This window comes from Taudactylus pleione, unplaced genomic scaffold, assembly GCF_031769625.1.
Source record: "Taudactylus pleione unplaced genomic scaffold, aTauple2 ptg000211l, whole genome shotgun sequence".
Lineage (NCBI taxonomy): Eukaryota > Metazoa > Chordata > Amphibia > Anura > Myobatrachidae > Taudactylus > Taudactylus pleione.
This window is the reverse complement of record NW_028284613.1, coordinates 5,390,477-5,408,150: the sequence shown is the minus strand read 5'-3', so window position 1 is coordinate 5,408,150 and position 17,674 is coordinate 5,390,477. Positions and strand designations below refer to the sequence as shown.

The following is a 17,674-nucleotide window of genomic DNA, read 5'->3' as shown; positions in this document are numbered from 1 at the left end:
CCAGCCAGGGGTGCAGGGAAGAGCTCCGGGCTTAAGCCTAAGCCTGGGTTGCTCAGGTTAGGGGGGACCCCTTTATTGGGGGGGCCCCCACCTCCCATGGAATCCCCGCCCTGGGCTGACTAGCTTGGGGTGTTAATGCTTTGGCCGAGGTGACCCAGTGAAAGGGTCCCCTGGCTAGTTGGAGTCCGGTGCTGGTTTTACAAATATGGGGACCCCCTCACCATTTTCCCCCCATATTTATAAAACCAGGACTGGCTCACAAAATTTGGGGGACCCCTACACATTCTGTCCCCCGTATTTTTAGAACCAGGACTGGCTCAGGAGCCTGGTGCTGGTTATGCTTTGGGCGGAGAACCCCACGTCATTTTTGTTTTTTCAATTAACCCTTTTCTTTTAGCTATTTACAGGCAGAAACATACACAGATTACACTGATCTGTGTATGTTTCTGCTGAACTCGCAGCTTACGGGCACGTGAATTCATTTTCCGAATTTGGACACGAGTTTTGTTCGTTCTCGTGAGTGTTTTGAAACGTGATTATTGGTAAATTCCCAAATCCTATCTTTACTAGTGAAAAGTTACTCGAGTTTGGCCAATGGCGAATTGAAGAGTGTTTACTAACTCTCCTGACTTTTCCTGTAGCAAATGAGAATTCTCTCCCAAGCTTGACATTAGTAAATTTCTGTGTTGTAAAAAATGGCCAAACTCTCCAGAGGATGCTTACTCAACTAAACTCGATTTTTAGTAAATATACCCCTTTGTGTCCATTCTTTGTTACACATTAACCAATCATTTGAAACAATACCACTTAGCAATAGGTCTGAGCGCTACATACCATAATTTTTCTAGTATATTCAGTGGGGACAGGTATGTTAGCAGCGCTTACCTTAGTTACACAAGCACACACTCTGGGCCTGATTCAGACCCGCTCGCATGCGCCATGCGCTTGCAAGCCGGTCGATGGTGGGGCACTGCGCACGCGCGGCGTGCCAATGCGCGTGCGCAGGCCCCGGAGCGAGTGAAAATTCACTCACTCCGGGGCTCGCTACAAACTGAGCGGCTGTCGAATTTGATCGACAGCTCGCCCCGTTTTGTAGGCGGGGCGGGGTGGGTGGCTGGACAAATGGAGGCATTCCTAAAGGAATGCCTGCCATTTGTGGTCGGCCCTACTGACATCACCAGTGATGTCAGTAGTGATCTTCCGGCTCTGTTAGAGCCAGAAGCTCACTGGGGCTTGCAGCAGATGAGACCCTACCACAAGGGTCTCATCGCAAGCCCGATGGCCGCGACCATCGCGACCATCACCTGGCTGCTCGCAAAAGTTGTGGGTGTCACCCACAGCTTAGCGAGCGGCCAGGAGGCTGGTTTTAAAAAAAAAAGTGGCCGCCCTGATTAAGAGCGAGCGCTCGCTGTTTGCGAGCGCCTCTGAATCAGGCGCAAGAATAACCATCCCAATCTCAGTTTAAAAATAAAGCTGTCCAGAATTTGTAGGATATATGTAAAAGCAGCCAGTATTTATGCAAAAAAAAGTATGTATTTCCACCCCTTGTATTGCAACATGGTTTGTCCAGGTACAGAATTACTTGCTCTATCTTACTCTATTCCCAAATCTGAATCAGGCCCAGAGAGTAAGAGACAGCCTTCAATGAACCCATGAAGATGCCCTGATGCAGTCACAGTAGGAAGGAGCCAGGAAGGAACCAGGGCAACCATAGCTATCAGAAGTTTAATAAAAACAAACAACATCGGAACACCGTCAAATTTTTTCTATTTGATGGCGTGAAACAATGGACCAACATCGGACCACCACCATCAAATGGTAAAAACACTATCGTCGGAACACAAACATTGATGGTTAGTGACCATTGGATTCCAATGTTCATCCCTATGCTGACCCTGCAGGCGGACTGCGGCCACCACTCCTGCACCATGAAGTGCTCCCTCTCCAGTGTGACGTTACCGCATAGCCACACACCCTTGGTGAACAGAAGGCATCTCCCATGGAAGTCAGTGCTGTTCTCAGACAGGGGCACCACGGCGAGGAAGCTCAGGAAATACAGGGTACATTGTGCTCATCACCATAATCGCCAGCTGGGGAGGGGTGCGCATGGAGGCTGTGAAAATATGCACAGGTGTTCCAGCCCCGGGGACATGCTGACAATAATGCTTATGGTAACTGTAATACAAATCTCTCATCCATGATCCTCTCGCCCTTCCCAGCACATCCCAGTGGCTGGGCCCCAGCCAGCTGCAGGGCAGCAGCAGTGGGGGTTGTGGTGACAGTGGTGAGATGTAGGGTGCAGGTAGGGCCGGTTCTCCCATTACGCATGGTACGCAGCTGCGTAAGGCGCCACATAGTGAAGGGCGCCTCAGCTGTTTACCATGCGGGCCGCGGACAGACTGTGTCTCTGTGACACAGCTGCACCGTGTGTGTAGCGCTGACCAGACGGAGTTCGGTCAGCGCTACACAGCACAAACACACAGCCGCCGGCGCCGGCAGCTGTGTGTTTGCTTTAGCAGCTGATGAGAGTCAGACAGACTCTCATTGGCTGCTGCTCCCACTGCCAGAGCTGGACATTTTCCGGCTCCCGCAGTGGGTAATGGGAGTGACGTCATGACGCCACTCCCATGATGCAAAGCGGCGGACGGAGGAGCTGATATCGGCGGCGGGACCAGGAGCAGGAGCGGGTTTCAGGTAAGTGGTTTTTTTTGTATTTTTTATTACGTCTTTACTGCGGGCGGGGGGAGGTGGATTACTACTGGGGGCACCACAAGGGGGGATTACTACTGGGGGCACTACAAGGGGGGGCTACTACTGGGGGCACTACAAGGGGGGGAATACTACTGGGGGCACTACAGGGGGGGAAATACTACTGGGGGCACTACAAGGGGGGGATTACTACTGGGGGCACTACAAGGGGGGATTACTACTGAGGGCACCGCAAGGGGGGCTACTACTGGGGGCACTACAAGGGGGGGACTACTACTGGGGCACTACAAGGGGGGATTACTACTGGGGGCACTACAAGGGGGGATTACTGCTGGGGCATTACAAGGGGGGAATACTACTGGGGGCACTACAAGGGGGGGCTACTACTGGGGGCACTACAAGGGGGGATTACTACTGGGGGCACTACAAAGGGGGGAATACTACTGGGGGCACTACAGGGAGGGAAATACTACTGGGGGCACTACAAGGGGGATTACTACTGGGGGCACTACACGGGGGGGAATACTACTGGGGGCACTACAAGGGGGGCTACTACTGGGGGCACTATATAAAGGGCACTGCATAGGGGGTACCACTACTGGGGGCACTGTATAGGGGGGGAGTACTACTGGAGCACTATATAAGGGGCTTAATACCGGGGGCACTGCACAGGGGGGACCACTACCGGGGGCACTGTAAAAGGGGCACTGCATAGGGGATACCACTACTGGGGGCACTGCATAGGGGGCTTCTACTGGGGGCACTATATAAGGGGAATACTACTGGGGGCACAAGGGGCACTGCACAGGGGGGATCACTACCGGTGGCACTGCATAGGGGGTACCACTACTGGGGGCACTGCATAGGGGGACTACTACTGGGGGCACTATATAAGGGGAATACTACTGGGGGCACAGGGGGCACTGCACATGGGGGACCCCTACCGGTGGCACTGTAAAAGGGGCACTGCATAGGGGAGCGCCAAAAAATATACTCGCTTACCAAAAAATTTGGGCTAGGGCTGGCCCTGGGTGCAGGAGTGAGAAGCAGGGGGTTGTGATGTGATGCAGGGGGCTGTGGTAAGAAGCAGGGGCCTGTGGTAAGATGCAAGGTACTGTGGTGAAATATAGGATGCTGTGGTGAAATGCAGAGGGCAGTAGTGAGAAGCAAGAGGCTGTTGTGAGATGCAGGGACCAGGAGTAAGATGCAGGTGGCAGTGGCGAGATGCAGGGGACTGTAGTGACATGGCTCAGGTTGTTATGAGATGCATCGGGCTCGGGCGAGATGAAATTGCTTCCATGCAAATCTGGGGAGGGTCGCTAGTGGACTAGATTAATGATAGAATCTGATTGGTTGCTCCACTTTAGAAGGCTTGAAAAATTTCTCTTCAGAGACACAAGTGAAGTGAAATATATAAACAGGGATGGAGTGGGTGGGAATGCAAAAAGCTAATGTTTAAGCTGAGGAATGATGGAAGCAGTGGCAGAAGCAGAAGTGCAAGAAATGAGCAAGTGAGCAGCCACCAGATGAAGAGGAGGAGCAGGAAGTGATCACCCAGTGGGTGTTCCACCTTGAAAAGAGTGAGGACTTATGCTGCCTTTGGCAATAGGTAGCATGTGCCAGCTATACATTCTCATTGGGTCGCTTCCACTGCTTCCTTCAGCAGAGGTTAGGGAAAAAGTCCCCAGTGGTCTATTTACAATTGTAGGGGGTGCAAACAAAAATTATTAATTAACCCTCCCAGCACTGGTTCATGAGCTCCACATGCAATACCCACACTATGGCCCCAACGGATTGGGTATGGGATCCTGGCGGCATCCTGACAGTCAGAATCCCAACACCCTTAGGTAAGTAAGATAACACTAACCCTCCCCCTCCTTCCCCGTTGCCTAACCCTAGCCTCCCCCCTTAGTGCCTAACCCTAACATCATCCTCCCTGGTCGTAACCCTAACCCTCCCTCCTTAGTGCCTAACCCTAACTTCCCCTTCCCCCGATGCCTAAACCTAACCCTCCCCATAACACCCGATACTTATTTTCAGGATGCAGGCAGTCGGGATTCTGGCGCCGGGATCCCGATGGTGTGGGGAAAAGTATCTACTGGCACCAGAGCAACGCTGAATTACTCTGGTGCATTTGTGTCAGCTATGCATTCTGAATGGGGGCGGTCCCACTGCTCCCTACCATCGAGGATTGTCAGAGCATTAGAAATATAACTGCAAATTATAATGAACTAGCTGAAGTACCCAGCATTGCCCCGGTTTCAATCTTCAAGTAACTAAGTTTTATTATGTGATGTTGTCCAAACCTATCCAGTGGAAGGCCCAGAACATTCTCTCCAGAGTACACCAACAGAAGGGCTGACCGGGACCTCAACCCCCTAGTATGTCATCTGGGATCCAATGTTACCAGTCTGTGACGTTTTCATCCAAGTTATGTGATGTTGTCCAAATCCATCCAGTGGAAGGCCCAGAACAGGCACCCTGGGTCAAAGTTCTGCCCTGCACACTAAGCCGTGAGGTCCGAACGGGACTCCAACCACTCCATTAGGCACCCCAGACCAATTGCCACATCTATCTAGTGTAAGGCCCAGAATAGATTCCCTGGGTCAAAGTTCTGCACAGCTCACAGCAACGGGAGGTCTGACTGGGACCCTAACCCCCCTAAAACCTGGCTGGGATCAAATTGGACCACTTCGCGTTAGTTTCATCCCAATCGGTGTAGCTGTCCGAATGTATAACCGGACAAACAGTCCAATGACTGTTATATATAAAATTAATGAATTTTGTAAGTCAAAGTTGAAATGTCAGGAGCAGAGCTGGGTACAGGATAAAAATGGCATATACAAAGTTTTTATTAAGAGGTATTTACATAGGTTGCTGTCTTGTTAAAGCAAATCATACTGTAATAAAAAAAAAAGTAATGTGTGTCGGTATAATGACTGGCAGCCACTGATTGTTTAAATCGTCACTATAATGCATCCACTAAATACCCTACTGCACCTCTGAAATGAAAACAGATTACTGTTTTGCCCAAATTGTTATGTGAAAACTTTATCTAAATACAGGCGGCTGGCCATTCAGTTAGGAGTCACTAGAGAGAAATCAGAGTGTCATTTTACATGCTCAGGTACTTTACTATTGTGTTACATAATGAAATGTACTCCTGGACCTCTCATCACAAGTTCATTTGACTCAGCATTTATAGAACATTACAGTATCCTGCGTTTGGCGTTTGCCTCCGGCACAAAAAATTGAACGTCCAACTATCTGTGTCAGTAACCTTCTTTACCCCAAGATAAAATACGAAACTGATCAGTAGCTTTTAGATTTTGTTTTGTAGAGAGAATCTTCTGGGTAACTTTGTATAAAATGTAAGGTTCGTAAAGAATACCTCTCAAAGAAACTTCGCCCTGCCGTGTCTTGTAGTAGTACAGTGAAACATAAGAGCAATGGTGATGGCAGAGCAGTGGGCGCGGCCGGGCGCTGTCATGTGACTGCGCTGTGTATAGCAGTCAGTTAGTGTGACTGTGACAGGGTCTCTGAGGTGCTTGGTGCTGCTGTAGCTGGGTTGGGCCAGTGATGGATCGCTCTGTGTACCGTGTAACGCTGTGCCTGCTCGGCCTGGGTGAGTAGGATAGGACGTGGAGGGGAAAGGAGAGTGTAGGCCTGATAATGAAGAGGGTCAGACCAGGGCCGGGCCCCAGCACAGCCTCGCCGGTGGGAGCTCTGTTTGGGGAAGAGGATTACACAGCTCAGGTGCTGGAAGCATTTGAGGTCGCAGGCCAACAGATCGCAGGAAGGTCGCATGCCAGTCGCGGTACAATCTGATTGTGAATTAAATGATCTAATGCAGGTGGCCGGGTTCAGAGTATGGGCCGGGTTGGACTATGCAGGTTCGCACATAGCTTCCCACATAGCTTCCCTTCTGACATGTGCTTGCTTTATTCTATTCTATTCTATCTATCATGAGACCTATACAGATCAGTTGTAATGGTCTTCGGACGTTTGTAGTAACCTGCTGCTGCTGTGTCACAACCCTACATCAGTGACTGTAAAAGCGTGCAAGTGTGCTTAAGACATCGGTGACCCAACTAGTTGGGTGATACAATCTCATTTTGGGTGCTTCTCCCCCTTTCAGCTTTAAGTGCTACATACTCATCTTATATATGAAAATCATTGGTCTGTTTGTTTGCCTGTCTGGTTATACGTTCAGACACCCATGCACCGATTGGGATGGAACCAATGCAAGGTGTTTCAGTTGGATCTTGGCCTGGTTTTAGGGGGGGGGGTTAGGGTCCTGGTTGGACCTCCTGTTGGTGTACGCTGGGCAGTACTTTCACCGTGTCTGTTCTGGGCCTTCCACTGGCTGGATTTGGATGAAAACTTCACAGAGGGGTGGCAATTGGTCTGAGACGCTTAATTGAGCGTTTGGGGTGCCGGTCGGACCTCGCTGCAGAGTCTGCCGGGAAGAACTTTGACCCAGGGAGCCTGTTATGGGGCTTCCACTGGATGGATCTGGATGACTTAATAGCCTGAAGATTTAAACCCTGGTAAATACAGTGTAAAATAGCTTAAATTATATCAAGGTATGGGAACTTCTGCAAATTGTAATAGTAGCTTATTTATGGAAGGCATCTTGTGCTGTAGATGTATAGAAGGTTGTCTGACCGCACTTCTGCTCTATACTTGATGACCTCAGTTCAGTGTTGCAGACAGGAACTGACAGCCTGTTGCCTTCAAAGAGACTTCAGCTAGTATCTTATAGGTTGCACAACAAGTGTTATGGTGCTCTGTAATGAGGAAGTTAGCTGGCAGTGTTAGGTTGGGCATTATCCCATCCATTGGTTTGATTGTACTGCATTGCGTAATTGCCCCCACACTTGTAGGCCTTGCTTCTTGTACCTGACCATGGACACACACATTGTAGGGTTTTGATATTAGTTGTTTTGAAGCCGCCCTCCTCTCTGTGAGTCCCATGTGTATGTATTGTGTTTTCTTTTAAGCCTTGGGTGGTAGCCCTACTTGGGGCCCTTACAAAATCTTTCTTTTAGACCCAGAAATGTTCAGTTATGCTTTAGGAGTTACAAATAACACACAATGGGGTAGATGTATTATAGCGGCACTTACCGTGCCGCTATAACGCTTCCCGCTTCGCCTCTTTACCGAGGCGCAGCAGGAAGCACTACCGATGAGATGTATGAACATCTCATCGGCCGGAGAGGGGTAGCGTTAACTCCCCCCTACGGCGCTACCCGCTAGAGACAGCAGCGCATCAGCCTAGTGCTGATGCGCTGTGTCTCTGTCCCGGCCGGCTCCACTGAGCATGTGCGGGATCTCGCAAGTATCGCGAGATCCCCGCGTGGAGCCCTGGAGCCGGCAGACGCCGCAGCAGGGACAGCGCTGTCCCTGCTGTGGGGATAGGCTACAGCCGGCCGAACGGTCAAATATGACCTGCCTTTTTTAGGGGGTATTAAGATATTTTAATTTATTTTGTTTTACCCAACTAGTCATTAGGGGGGTGCCCAAAGGGTTCTGAACCAAGTCCCCACATTTTTACTAAAAATAGGGATTTTGCACGTATTTTTTCTTGCCTTTTCAGTGGAGAAACTTTTTCACCTGCCTTTGCCTATAACGTCCCGGAAATGTATAGGGAGATACTGCGGAAACAGGTGAAAACCATGCATCGGCGAAAACATTTCGCCAATCGCGGCTTTTCGGCTCTAGTTGAATACAGGCCATAGTGTTATTCCTGTCATTAATTCCAGTGAAGAACACAGCAGACATCTTCTCTGCCTCTCACCAGCTGGACTTGGTTTATTGCAATTAATAATGGCTGCACTTTGCTTTACAGCAAATGTAAATACAGTGTAAAATAGCTTAAATTATATCAAGGTATGGGAACTTCTGCAAATTGTAATAGTAGCTTATTTATGGAAGGCATCTTGTGCTGTAGATGTATAGAAGATTGTCTGACCGCACTTCTGCTCTATACTTGATGACCTCAGTTCAGTGTTGCAGACAGGAACTGACAGCCTGTTGCTTTCAAAGAGACACCTTGCATTATGGTGGATAGTGTGGCCTAACCTTGCATCCAACCAGAGCTAGGGCCACTGTGTGCATGATATGACATTCTTGTTGGACCAAGACAGAACACAACTAATGGTGCATACACACGATCAGATTTTTCCTTCAGATATGAACGATAACGATTTAAAAATCGTTCAGTCGTTCATATCTGATGGAAAATCGTTCATATCTGACATACCTGAACGATGGACGATCAACGATGCGCGTTCCCGTTTGTCAGATAACGATATCTGACATCTGATGGGTTTGCAGTCAGACTTGGACGATTCCATTCATTTTAATGTAGTCAAAAATCGTTCAATCGTTCAAATCGTTCAAAACTTTGGTCAAATCGTTCAGATCGTTTAATTGTTCAATCGTTCATCTGACAAATCTGACAAATCTGACCGTGTGTACGCTCCATAAGGTGCATACATGCATAATGATTTTGTAACCAACGATTTTCTGTCAGATTTTCCCTTTGAAAAAGTGAACTATTTTTTATTTATTTATTTATTTATTACCAGTTATTTATATAGTGCACACATATTCCGCAGCCCTTTACAGAGAATATTTGGCCATTCACATCAGTCCCTGCCCTAGTGGAGCTTACAATCTATATTCCCTAACACACGTGGGAGGAAACCGTAGTACCCGGAGGAAACCCACGCAAGCACTGGGAGAATATACAAACTCCGCACAGTTAGAGCCGTGGTGGGAATCGAACCCACGACCTCAGTGCTGTGAGGCAGTAACGCTAACCATTACACCATCTGTGCTGATTTTTTGAAGTGTAATAAATGATGAACGAATAATGCTCCTTCCCTTAATGAAAATCAGCATGTTGGACAGTCTGAAATGAACGATAACTACAAACAGGAGTGTGCAATTGTGATTATCGTTCATCGTTATAACTCATAAACTGATTTTCTTTTTTTGAACGATTTAACAATAACTATGTCGTTATCGACAAATTGTTAAAAAAAAATCATTGTGTGTATGCACCTTATAGATTGACATTCTACTAGTAGACATTAAATCAAATCTAAATACCTTAACAAATAACACGTTTAACATGTGGTTAGTCAGAGCAAGATATGGGCAGCTATTTTATTTTAATATGTGAGAATATAGACTAGCTCTGTTTTCCACACCTATATTATTATTAACAAAGTGCAATATTGGGTACATTAAAATGAACATGCTTAATTATGATCTCAAATATGTTCTATTATGGTAAGATCCCCAAAAATTTCTTTATTTCTAAATGTTATTAGTAAAGTGGGGGAAGTGGAGTGTATGGGCCTGATTCAGAGCCGCTCGTAAGCGGCCGCTCGTTCGTTCCGAGCGATGTTTGCACAACTGCGTACGCATGCGCGAACCAGTCAGTGCGGCCGAAAATCGTTTGTTCGCTTAATAGCGAATGCCTGATATTTTGAGTGACAGGAGGAGGTGTATGTGGGTGGTAACAGGGGAAGGTGCTTGAAAATGGGGAGTGGAGATCCAAACGCAGGCGTGCTTAAAGGTCAAAACGGGTATTTTATGGGTGTGCATAATTAATACAGCAGCGTCATTGACCACGTCACTGGGTTATTTTATAGTCAGAACTGCTCGCAAGAAAAACCATCCACAAGAATAGCGAGCAGTTCATACGCTGGTCGATGTACTCGATTAATCTAATAAATAGCGGACATGACGTAGGACGCGAGCGGCCAGGAGGCGTAGTTGACCGCATGTTTGGTTCGCTCGTTCAGACCTAGAGGCATGAACAGACCGCAAAGAGCGAACGGTTCATTTGAATAGCCACCCCTTTTTACTGAACGAGCGAGCGCAAATAGCGTCCGGCTCTGAAAGAGGTCCTATGTGCTTGACCTATTAGCTGCTTAAATTGGTAATAGAAATAATGAAAAAAGTGTTTAAGCGCTTGTAGTGATCTGAGCGGACAAACAAACAATGTACAAATAACACATATATGTTTATAATCTTTTTATTTAGTATATAGGCTAGGGATTGTGTATCATTTAAAAAAATTGAGCGGCGCATCTACAGCGCTGCAAGCAGTCTCGTGATCCGGAGGGAGAAGGCACCCCATGCAAGGAAGAAGATCGCCGCTATCACCGGACACTCTGAGGTATAGTATTGGGATAGTGAGAGGAACGGGCACATGGACTGTCACTCACAGCAACGCTGATAAGACACCAGCAAGCCGCAACTCTCACACCAAGTCTCAAAAGATTATAAACATATATGTGTGTTATTTGTACGTTATTTTGTTATTAGTAAAGTGCTTGTATAGTACAAGTATTATTTTTGGATTAGTAGTCCTTTTTTCCAATCTATTATGAAATTTAAAACCTTTCTGGTTCCACTTTATTTCTCATTTACAACGATCAGGAAAGACCTTTGCAGCAACAGTATATAAGTGAGCAGAATTTGTTTTATAATAAAGTGGCTACCTCCTTCCTAGTACTAAAGAAAAGTTAAAAATGTAAAATACTTTCTGTAGCTTTTATCTTTAGAAGATCTTCGCCTTAATTAATCGACAAAGTGGTAAAAAAAATGTGCTAATCAAAAAGAAACCCTAGCTTTTGGGTCACTAAAGCTGGCCACACATCTAAAGATTATCTGTCCAACCAGCCAACTAGTTGATCGGTTGGAATGAAAATCTGGTAAGGTATGGACGCAAATGACAATCAGCAATCTGCTCCTAAATGCTGGAAAATGGACAAAAACTGTTGTTTGAACAAATAGTTTAGATCAAACATTTAACAAACCTGTCTGACGACCATTTTCATCTGTTTTCTGGCATTTAGGAGCAAATTGCTTATCATCATTTACTCCCATATGTTACCAGATTTTCATTCCAACCAATCAACAAGTTGGCTGGTTGGATGTAAGTTGGTCTAGTGTGTGGTCAGCTTTACATGTCAAGTGGGCCAATTTTGAAGATGATCCCAACCTGGCCTCCAATTTTGATAAAATTGTACATGAAGATTGGCATACATGTCAGACTAACTTTGGGAAAAATGTTGTTTACAATATGCAATAGTTGCAAAACTAATGCTGGGCATACACTATACACTGTCCATTTGCTCACAAACGCTGGAAAACAGCCAAAAATAGTTGTTCAGACAAATTGGTTAAAACACACAAATTTAACCAATCTGAACAATTGTTTTTTTGTCCATTTTTCAAGACCATATGATCGACTGTCATTTGCTCCCATACATTACCAGGTTTTCATTCCAACCAGCCAGATTGGACAGATATCTGACAGATTGTATAGTGGATGGCCAGCATTATCAAAGTGGGGGTGGGTGTAACTATCAAAATTGGAGATGGTCAGATGGGGTCCCCTGGTCCACTTGACATGGAATTAGCCTTTTCTACTGCAGGGTCCATAGGGGGTCCACAGGGTTGACCTTGGGGGTATAGGTTGGGAACCAAATCCGGGCACCACGCAGTTAAAGCTTTTAGCTCCCAGGATGCACTTGGATCCACTCTCCCTATAACCCCGCCCCCTCAGTTTAAGTTGGTGCCCGGCCGGAGTCGGGTCACCGTTGGTGCAGTGGGGAGCTGATTAGCAGCCCCTAAGCTTAAAATTTATTTAAAAAAAGAGTTTTATTATTTTTTTTACTACTCTTCAGAGCGGCAGCGTCAGACTGTCCATTGGACGTCTAAGCTGCCGCTCCTACACCCCGCCGGCGCTGCGACGCCAGTACAGATCTGGGGATCGCAGCGGGACCCCAGAGTCTGTACTAGCCGGACTCTGGAGGAATCCCTAGGCTGCTGCCGGATCGACGGGGACAGGTAAGTCGCGTGGTCACCGCTTGCAGTGATCCACGTGTGAATATGCAGCCTTATGCCTCCGGTTTCTGGGGACAGACCGGAGGCGCTAGTGGTGGCGGCGGGCTCCCCCTCCATGAAGGCATACCCCGCGTGTCCACTAGCCCACCAGGGATTATAGCGGCAGCGGGAGCCGGCATCCCGGGGGGTTAATTGCTAGCCAGGGGAGGAAGCCTTCCCTGTCTAGCGGCTCGTCCCCTCAGCTCAGCGCGCCTTTCAATACTACAGTCTGGCGTCGCTGAGCTGCTTCCTCCGTGGGCCACGCTTCTTCTGAGGTCTCCAGCGGCCATTATCTCTCGGTGGTGCTGCAGAACTCTTAGGATGTCAGGGAGCCCAGTCCCCCTGCCTACCTGGCCATTGTGGGTGAGTGTACACAGCGCTATAGCCTTCCCAGACACTGAATCTGGGCAGTTGAATGTAGCGGCATTGTGCAGTATATCATATGTCATGCAAATGTATGTATATATGTTTTTCTGCATTGTATGTGACTTATGCTAGTGCTGACTGTCTGCTTTTCTCACCTGTCAGTGTATATCTATCCCTTTTCTTTATCTGCCCTAATACAGGTATACCTAGGGTGGTTCTGAGACCTCACATATATATACTTGTTAATATTTGTGAGGTTTGTCACATACTGTTGCGTGCAGCACGTTGCCATTTTTTAGATGGAACTGTGTGTTGCATACGCTGATAATGGGTCCCTGCAGCTAATCTTAGCGTCAGTCAGGACTGGTATGGCGCTGCTTAATATTTCCGTCAAGATAGTCAAATATATCTGACCAGGAGATTGCGCACGATACTGCACCCATTATTGCTATCCTGCAAGTCATTTCTCAGGATCCTCTCCTTTGAGGATCGCCGGGCGGGCCCCATTGTCGTAACTCGCTTGTGGTTACTTCACCATACTGCCCTTTTCAACTCGGGGTATCTCGCAATTACTTGCACTTTACCCCTGTGTCACAGACTATCGCTCCCTGCCGGGGTTTTTCACAGTACATGAATTACCTCCGGTACCGCATCGGTCTGTCATTCCCCTTGCAGGGATTACCACAACGGCCACCCTGGTGGATGTCGTTGTCCACGAAATACTAAATGGCGTGATATACGCCCTGTGGTTACTTCCCAGTGGCTCTGCCGTGAACTGGAGGGTGTATTCGGCTCTTTCCCCCTCACATGGGGGGAGCCGATTTCAAGTATTATTATTCCTTCTTTGGGGCTGGTAGCCGGGTTCATTCTGGATATATAGAATGTCGATCTGCACCTGTATCATGCATTCCTCGTTTCTGCTCAGCGGGTGGATCTCATGGCGGGAGTCTGGCTGTCACCAGATACGAGGGGTCACAAAGGCCTCCTGTTTCCCATTCCCTGAGGGTCCTCACAAGTAATAGAAATCTCCTTTTGGGGTGGATTTGTATGTTAATCGTCGGATTACAGGCATTAATATGCCTCCCATCCCGGCCTGGACGGATTTTACGGATCCGTAGGTGGTAACTTTACCTGAAATCAATGTACTCGTTTTCAGGGTCTGTTGCCCGTCCTACCATGGCCATCGCATGGTTGGTTAATACTGTTGCATGCTGGGCTGATGCATTTGTAACGTTTTTCTCCTTTAACACGTCTGGGAATCAAATGTCTTTTGCCGCTCACATAAAATATGCAATTGTCATATGTGGGATTACCTACATTGGAAGCCGGTCTTCTAACTTTCAGGGTTTCGACTGCGTCTATATCCGCCGCAATACCCTATGGCTGCGTTATGGGAAAGCAGAGGTGCAGTCTCCTACCATGGGGAAGATCTTGTTTGGTCCGGCCTTGACAAGATTGTTGCATCATTGGCAGTATCACTAATGGAGAGATGCCGTCTTTAGCTACTCCCACTACATTCGGACTAACTCTGTTAAGTCTTTTTGTCCTCAGGGTCAGCCTAAAGGCCTGTTTTTTCCTAGGCTGTTGGCCTCCACGGGGGCCACCATATCTAGTACCGAGCTGTCCAGGACTTCTGGACGGCCCTGCTTCTACGCCGGAGGATAAGCCTTCAGCCTGACGGGGCAGGTCTACATCTGGGGGATTCCAGAGTAAGATACTGATTCTCAACGGCCTCTCATTGCTCAGGCGGCCTCCTCACAGGCGTTGTTACACGGGCCCTTCTTCCGATCAGGACCTTACAAACCCAGAAAGCTATACAGCCTTTGCGGTTGTTCTTTTTTCTTTCTGGGGCAGTGACTGACTGGTCCTTCATTTGCCTATACTCTGTCTCAATTCCCTGAATCAGATTCCAAGGGTGCCTGGACTCAGGTGGAATCCTCCTTGCTCCATCATCCGACGTTTGGAGCCTGGGGACTTTATGGTATATCTGAGTATTCAGGATACGTACCTACGGGTACATACAGAGCCCTCTCATCAGCAGGGGTTCAGGTTTGCTGTGCCAGAGCAAAACTTGCAAGTTTCGGGTTCTGCCTTTTGGGACTGTCCTTAACTCCACCGGGGTTTACCAGCTTTACGGATTTTCTGACGGCTCACCTGTTCAGTGTTTCCGAATGCTCCTTTCTCTGGACGTCATCCTGCTTTTAGCAGGATCACCGAGGTCCTTTACCGCCGGGTCAGGATAACCGTGGCTTTTTCTCGGCACAGATAATTAGTCACCGGAGAAAAGTCCTCCCTGCATCCCTCACAGAGTATTCTTCATCTGGGAGCACTGCTGGATTCCTAGGAATGTGGGAATTTTTCTGGCGTAAGACAAGCTCTCCGCTCTTCAACTTGGAGTGTGCGGATGTCTACGCGGTCGACATATGTCATTACTCTTGGTGATGCGCGGTCTCCCAGAGTGTCTACCTTTTGGGAGGGGGGCATGTGATCAGTTCCATTCCAGGCCTTGCCATAATTGACTCTTCTCCAGATGGATCGAGTTTTTTCCATCTGATCGCTGTTCGGACGATGATGCTCTCTCCGGAGGCGAGTCGGTCTCTGTCCGGGTGGCTATGGCCATCTCGTCCAGGGTATTCTTTGCTGCAGACAGTGTCTGGTCCGCATTCATTTCGGGGTAGCTGGACGTCTGTCGCTTCCGCCCTGCCACTGGAACTTTCAGCTGTCTTGGGCCTTCACTCTGGCCTAACCCTTATGTCACGGTAAACCTGCATAGGTTCAGTTCAACAGTGTCACAACAGTGGCTTCCATCTAGGCAACACTGGTAGTTCGGTGGCAATGACAGGAATGTCATACATTCTCACATAGTCCAAGGGTCTTCTCCTGGCCAACTCTGCAGTGTTCATTCCGGGAGCTCTCCATTGGGAAGCGGGCTTCCTCAGCCGTCACGACGTGCATCCCGGGGACTAGTCTCTTCTCCAAGAGAGGTTTCAACTCCTGGTGAGCAGAGGGGGCCTCCCTGAGGTGATTGGTCCTCATGGCCTTCTGACTCTATCACACACTACCGGTGTTATAGTCCAGCTCTAGGAGTACTGAAGCTACCTTCAGTGACTCTTGTCAGTGAAGTGGTCCTTCCACTTTGTGTACCTGTGTCCTCCGGTCTCCCTTCTTCCTCGAGGTCTTCGGAAGTTTAATTCGAGATGGAGGGGCTTTCCTTCTGGGGGCTCCAGTTCATCCCAGACGTCACTGGTACTAGGATTTTCGGAGTCTTCTCATCGATGCTCCGTTCCTACTGCTTCACTATCTGGACCTGTTGTCTCAGGGTCCTTGTTTTTCCCTGGACCTGGATCGTTTGTCTATGACTGCGCCCCTGCTGTGGTCCTAGGGCTTCCCTGGCTCTGTCTTCATTGAGATGTTTAGAGCAGACAGGCCAGACTTTGCTGGGATCTGCCACAGACTGTGGCATACGTAATTCTTACGGTATCGTACCTGTCGATATGATCCTCCGGTGTCCAGGATTTCCAGATATTCTGGCATTCCTGCCGGCTGGCTTGGGTTTCACACTTGGCCTGGCCTTCCTGACAGTGCGGATCTCTACACTGTCGGTATGGTTAAGATATGGAATTGCTCCACTCTGGTATCCAGTTCATCCTTTGGTGTGTTTTCTGGCCTCTGCCTCCATTTGACCTCCCTAGGGACTCCTTGGGAGTTACTAGTGGTTCTTCGTTCCCTCCGGGGACAGTCGATGGAACCGCTGGTTGTGATGGCCATTACAAGGTCTATTGCTTAGGCTCTCTCTTTCTCTCAGGGTGTTTATATTAACCAGGAGAGTGTCTGACTTGGGAGCGTTCTCATGTGGCTCCCTCTTCTGGAGGGCACCATGTCAGGGTGTGAGTTGCTCTCGCCCTGTGTTTCTTATTAATGTGGTTTTTAGGTTCCATATTATTCTGGAACTTATGGTACAGCCATTCAGCCCCCAGTCCTCTCGGCTGGTGTGGCCTCATTGACTGTGGTCCGGCCTCTTTGGATTTATTTGTTTACTTATTTGTGATCCGTTCAAGCTCCTTACGGAAATCGGACTCCTTATTGGTGGTCTGAGATTTCTAGTTTTCACAGGAAAGGATGGCCGGCCTATAACTAAATGTTGGCTGGATGGCCTCGTATGTCTGTCTTCCTCAGGGGCTTACCCAGGGGTAGGCCTTTCTGTTGTTGATGCTTGTTTTTTTCTTGGGCCATTTAACCCTTGTGGGCGGCTCGCTGTGGCGCCTCGGCTGTTTTGCCTTCCTAGGTGGCACGTGGTCTTCTGTCCACACCTTTTTAAGGTTTTAGGCATTGGTTTCCTTTGCCTCTCAGGATGCTTCCTTTTTGGCGACGGATTCTCCTCTCGGCACAGGAGCGTCCCCACCCTTGGTTGAACTGCTTTGGGACATCCCCAAGGTCAACCCTGTGGACCCCCTATGGACCCTGAAGTAGAAAACAAGAGATATGGTAAGAACTTACCTTTTGTTATCTCTGTTTCTACGAAGTCCATAGGGTCCACAGGGCACCTGCCCTGACGCACCTGGCTTCATATGGGCTGTGTTACTGGTCACCGGTTTCCCGTCTCCTTTTCTGTGAGTATGGTTCTAGAGTGTTCCAGTTTTCTCTCTTTTTCTCTCCTCCTCCAATTTTTTAAATGAAGAAATGTGCC

At 48.2% G+C, this 17,674-nt stretch overlaps 1 protein-coding gene across 2 annotated transcripts in view; it reads left to right on the top strand.

The window, feature by feature from the left end:
• Positions 1–6,193: 6,193 nt before the first annotated feature.
• The window catches only part of LAMP2 (lysosome associated membrane protein 2), a 67,793-nt gene continuing 56,312 nt past the window's right edge, over positions 6,194–17,674 (top strand). Inside the window, exon 1 of one of the 2 annotated variants that reach the window (XM_088478204.1) lies at positions 6,194–6,334. In XM_088478204.1, coding sequence (XP_088334330.1) covers positions 6,289–6,334 — 46 coding nt within the window. In that variant the 5' untranslated portion in view covers positions 6,194–6,288. The remainder of the gene's footprint in view (positions 6,335–17,674) is intronic. The other variant, XM_088478203.1, reaches the window with a different exon arrangement.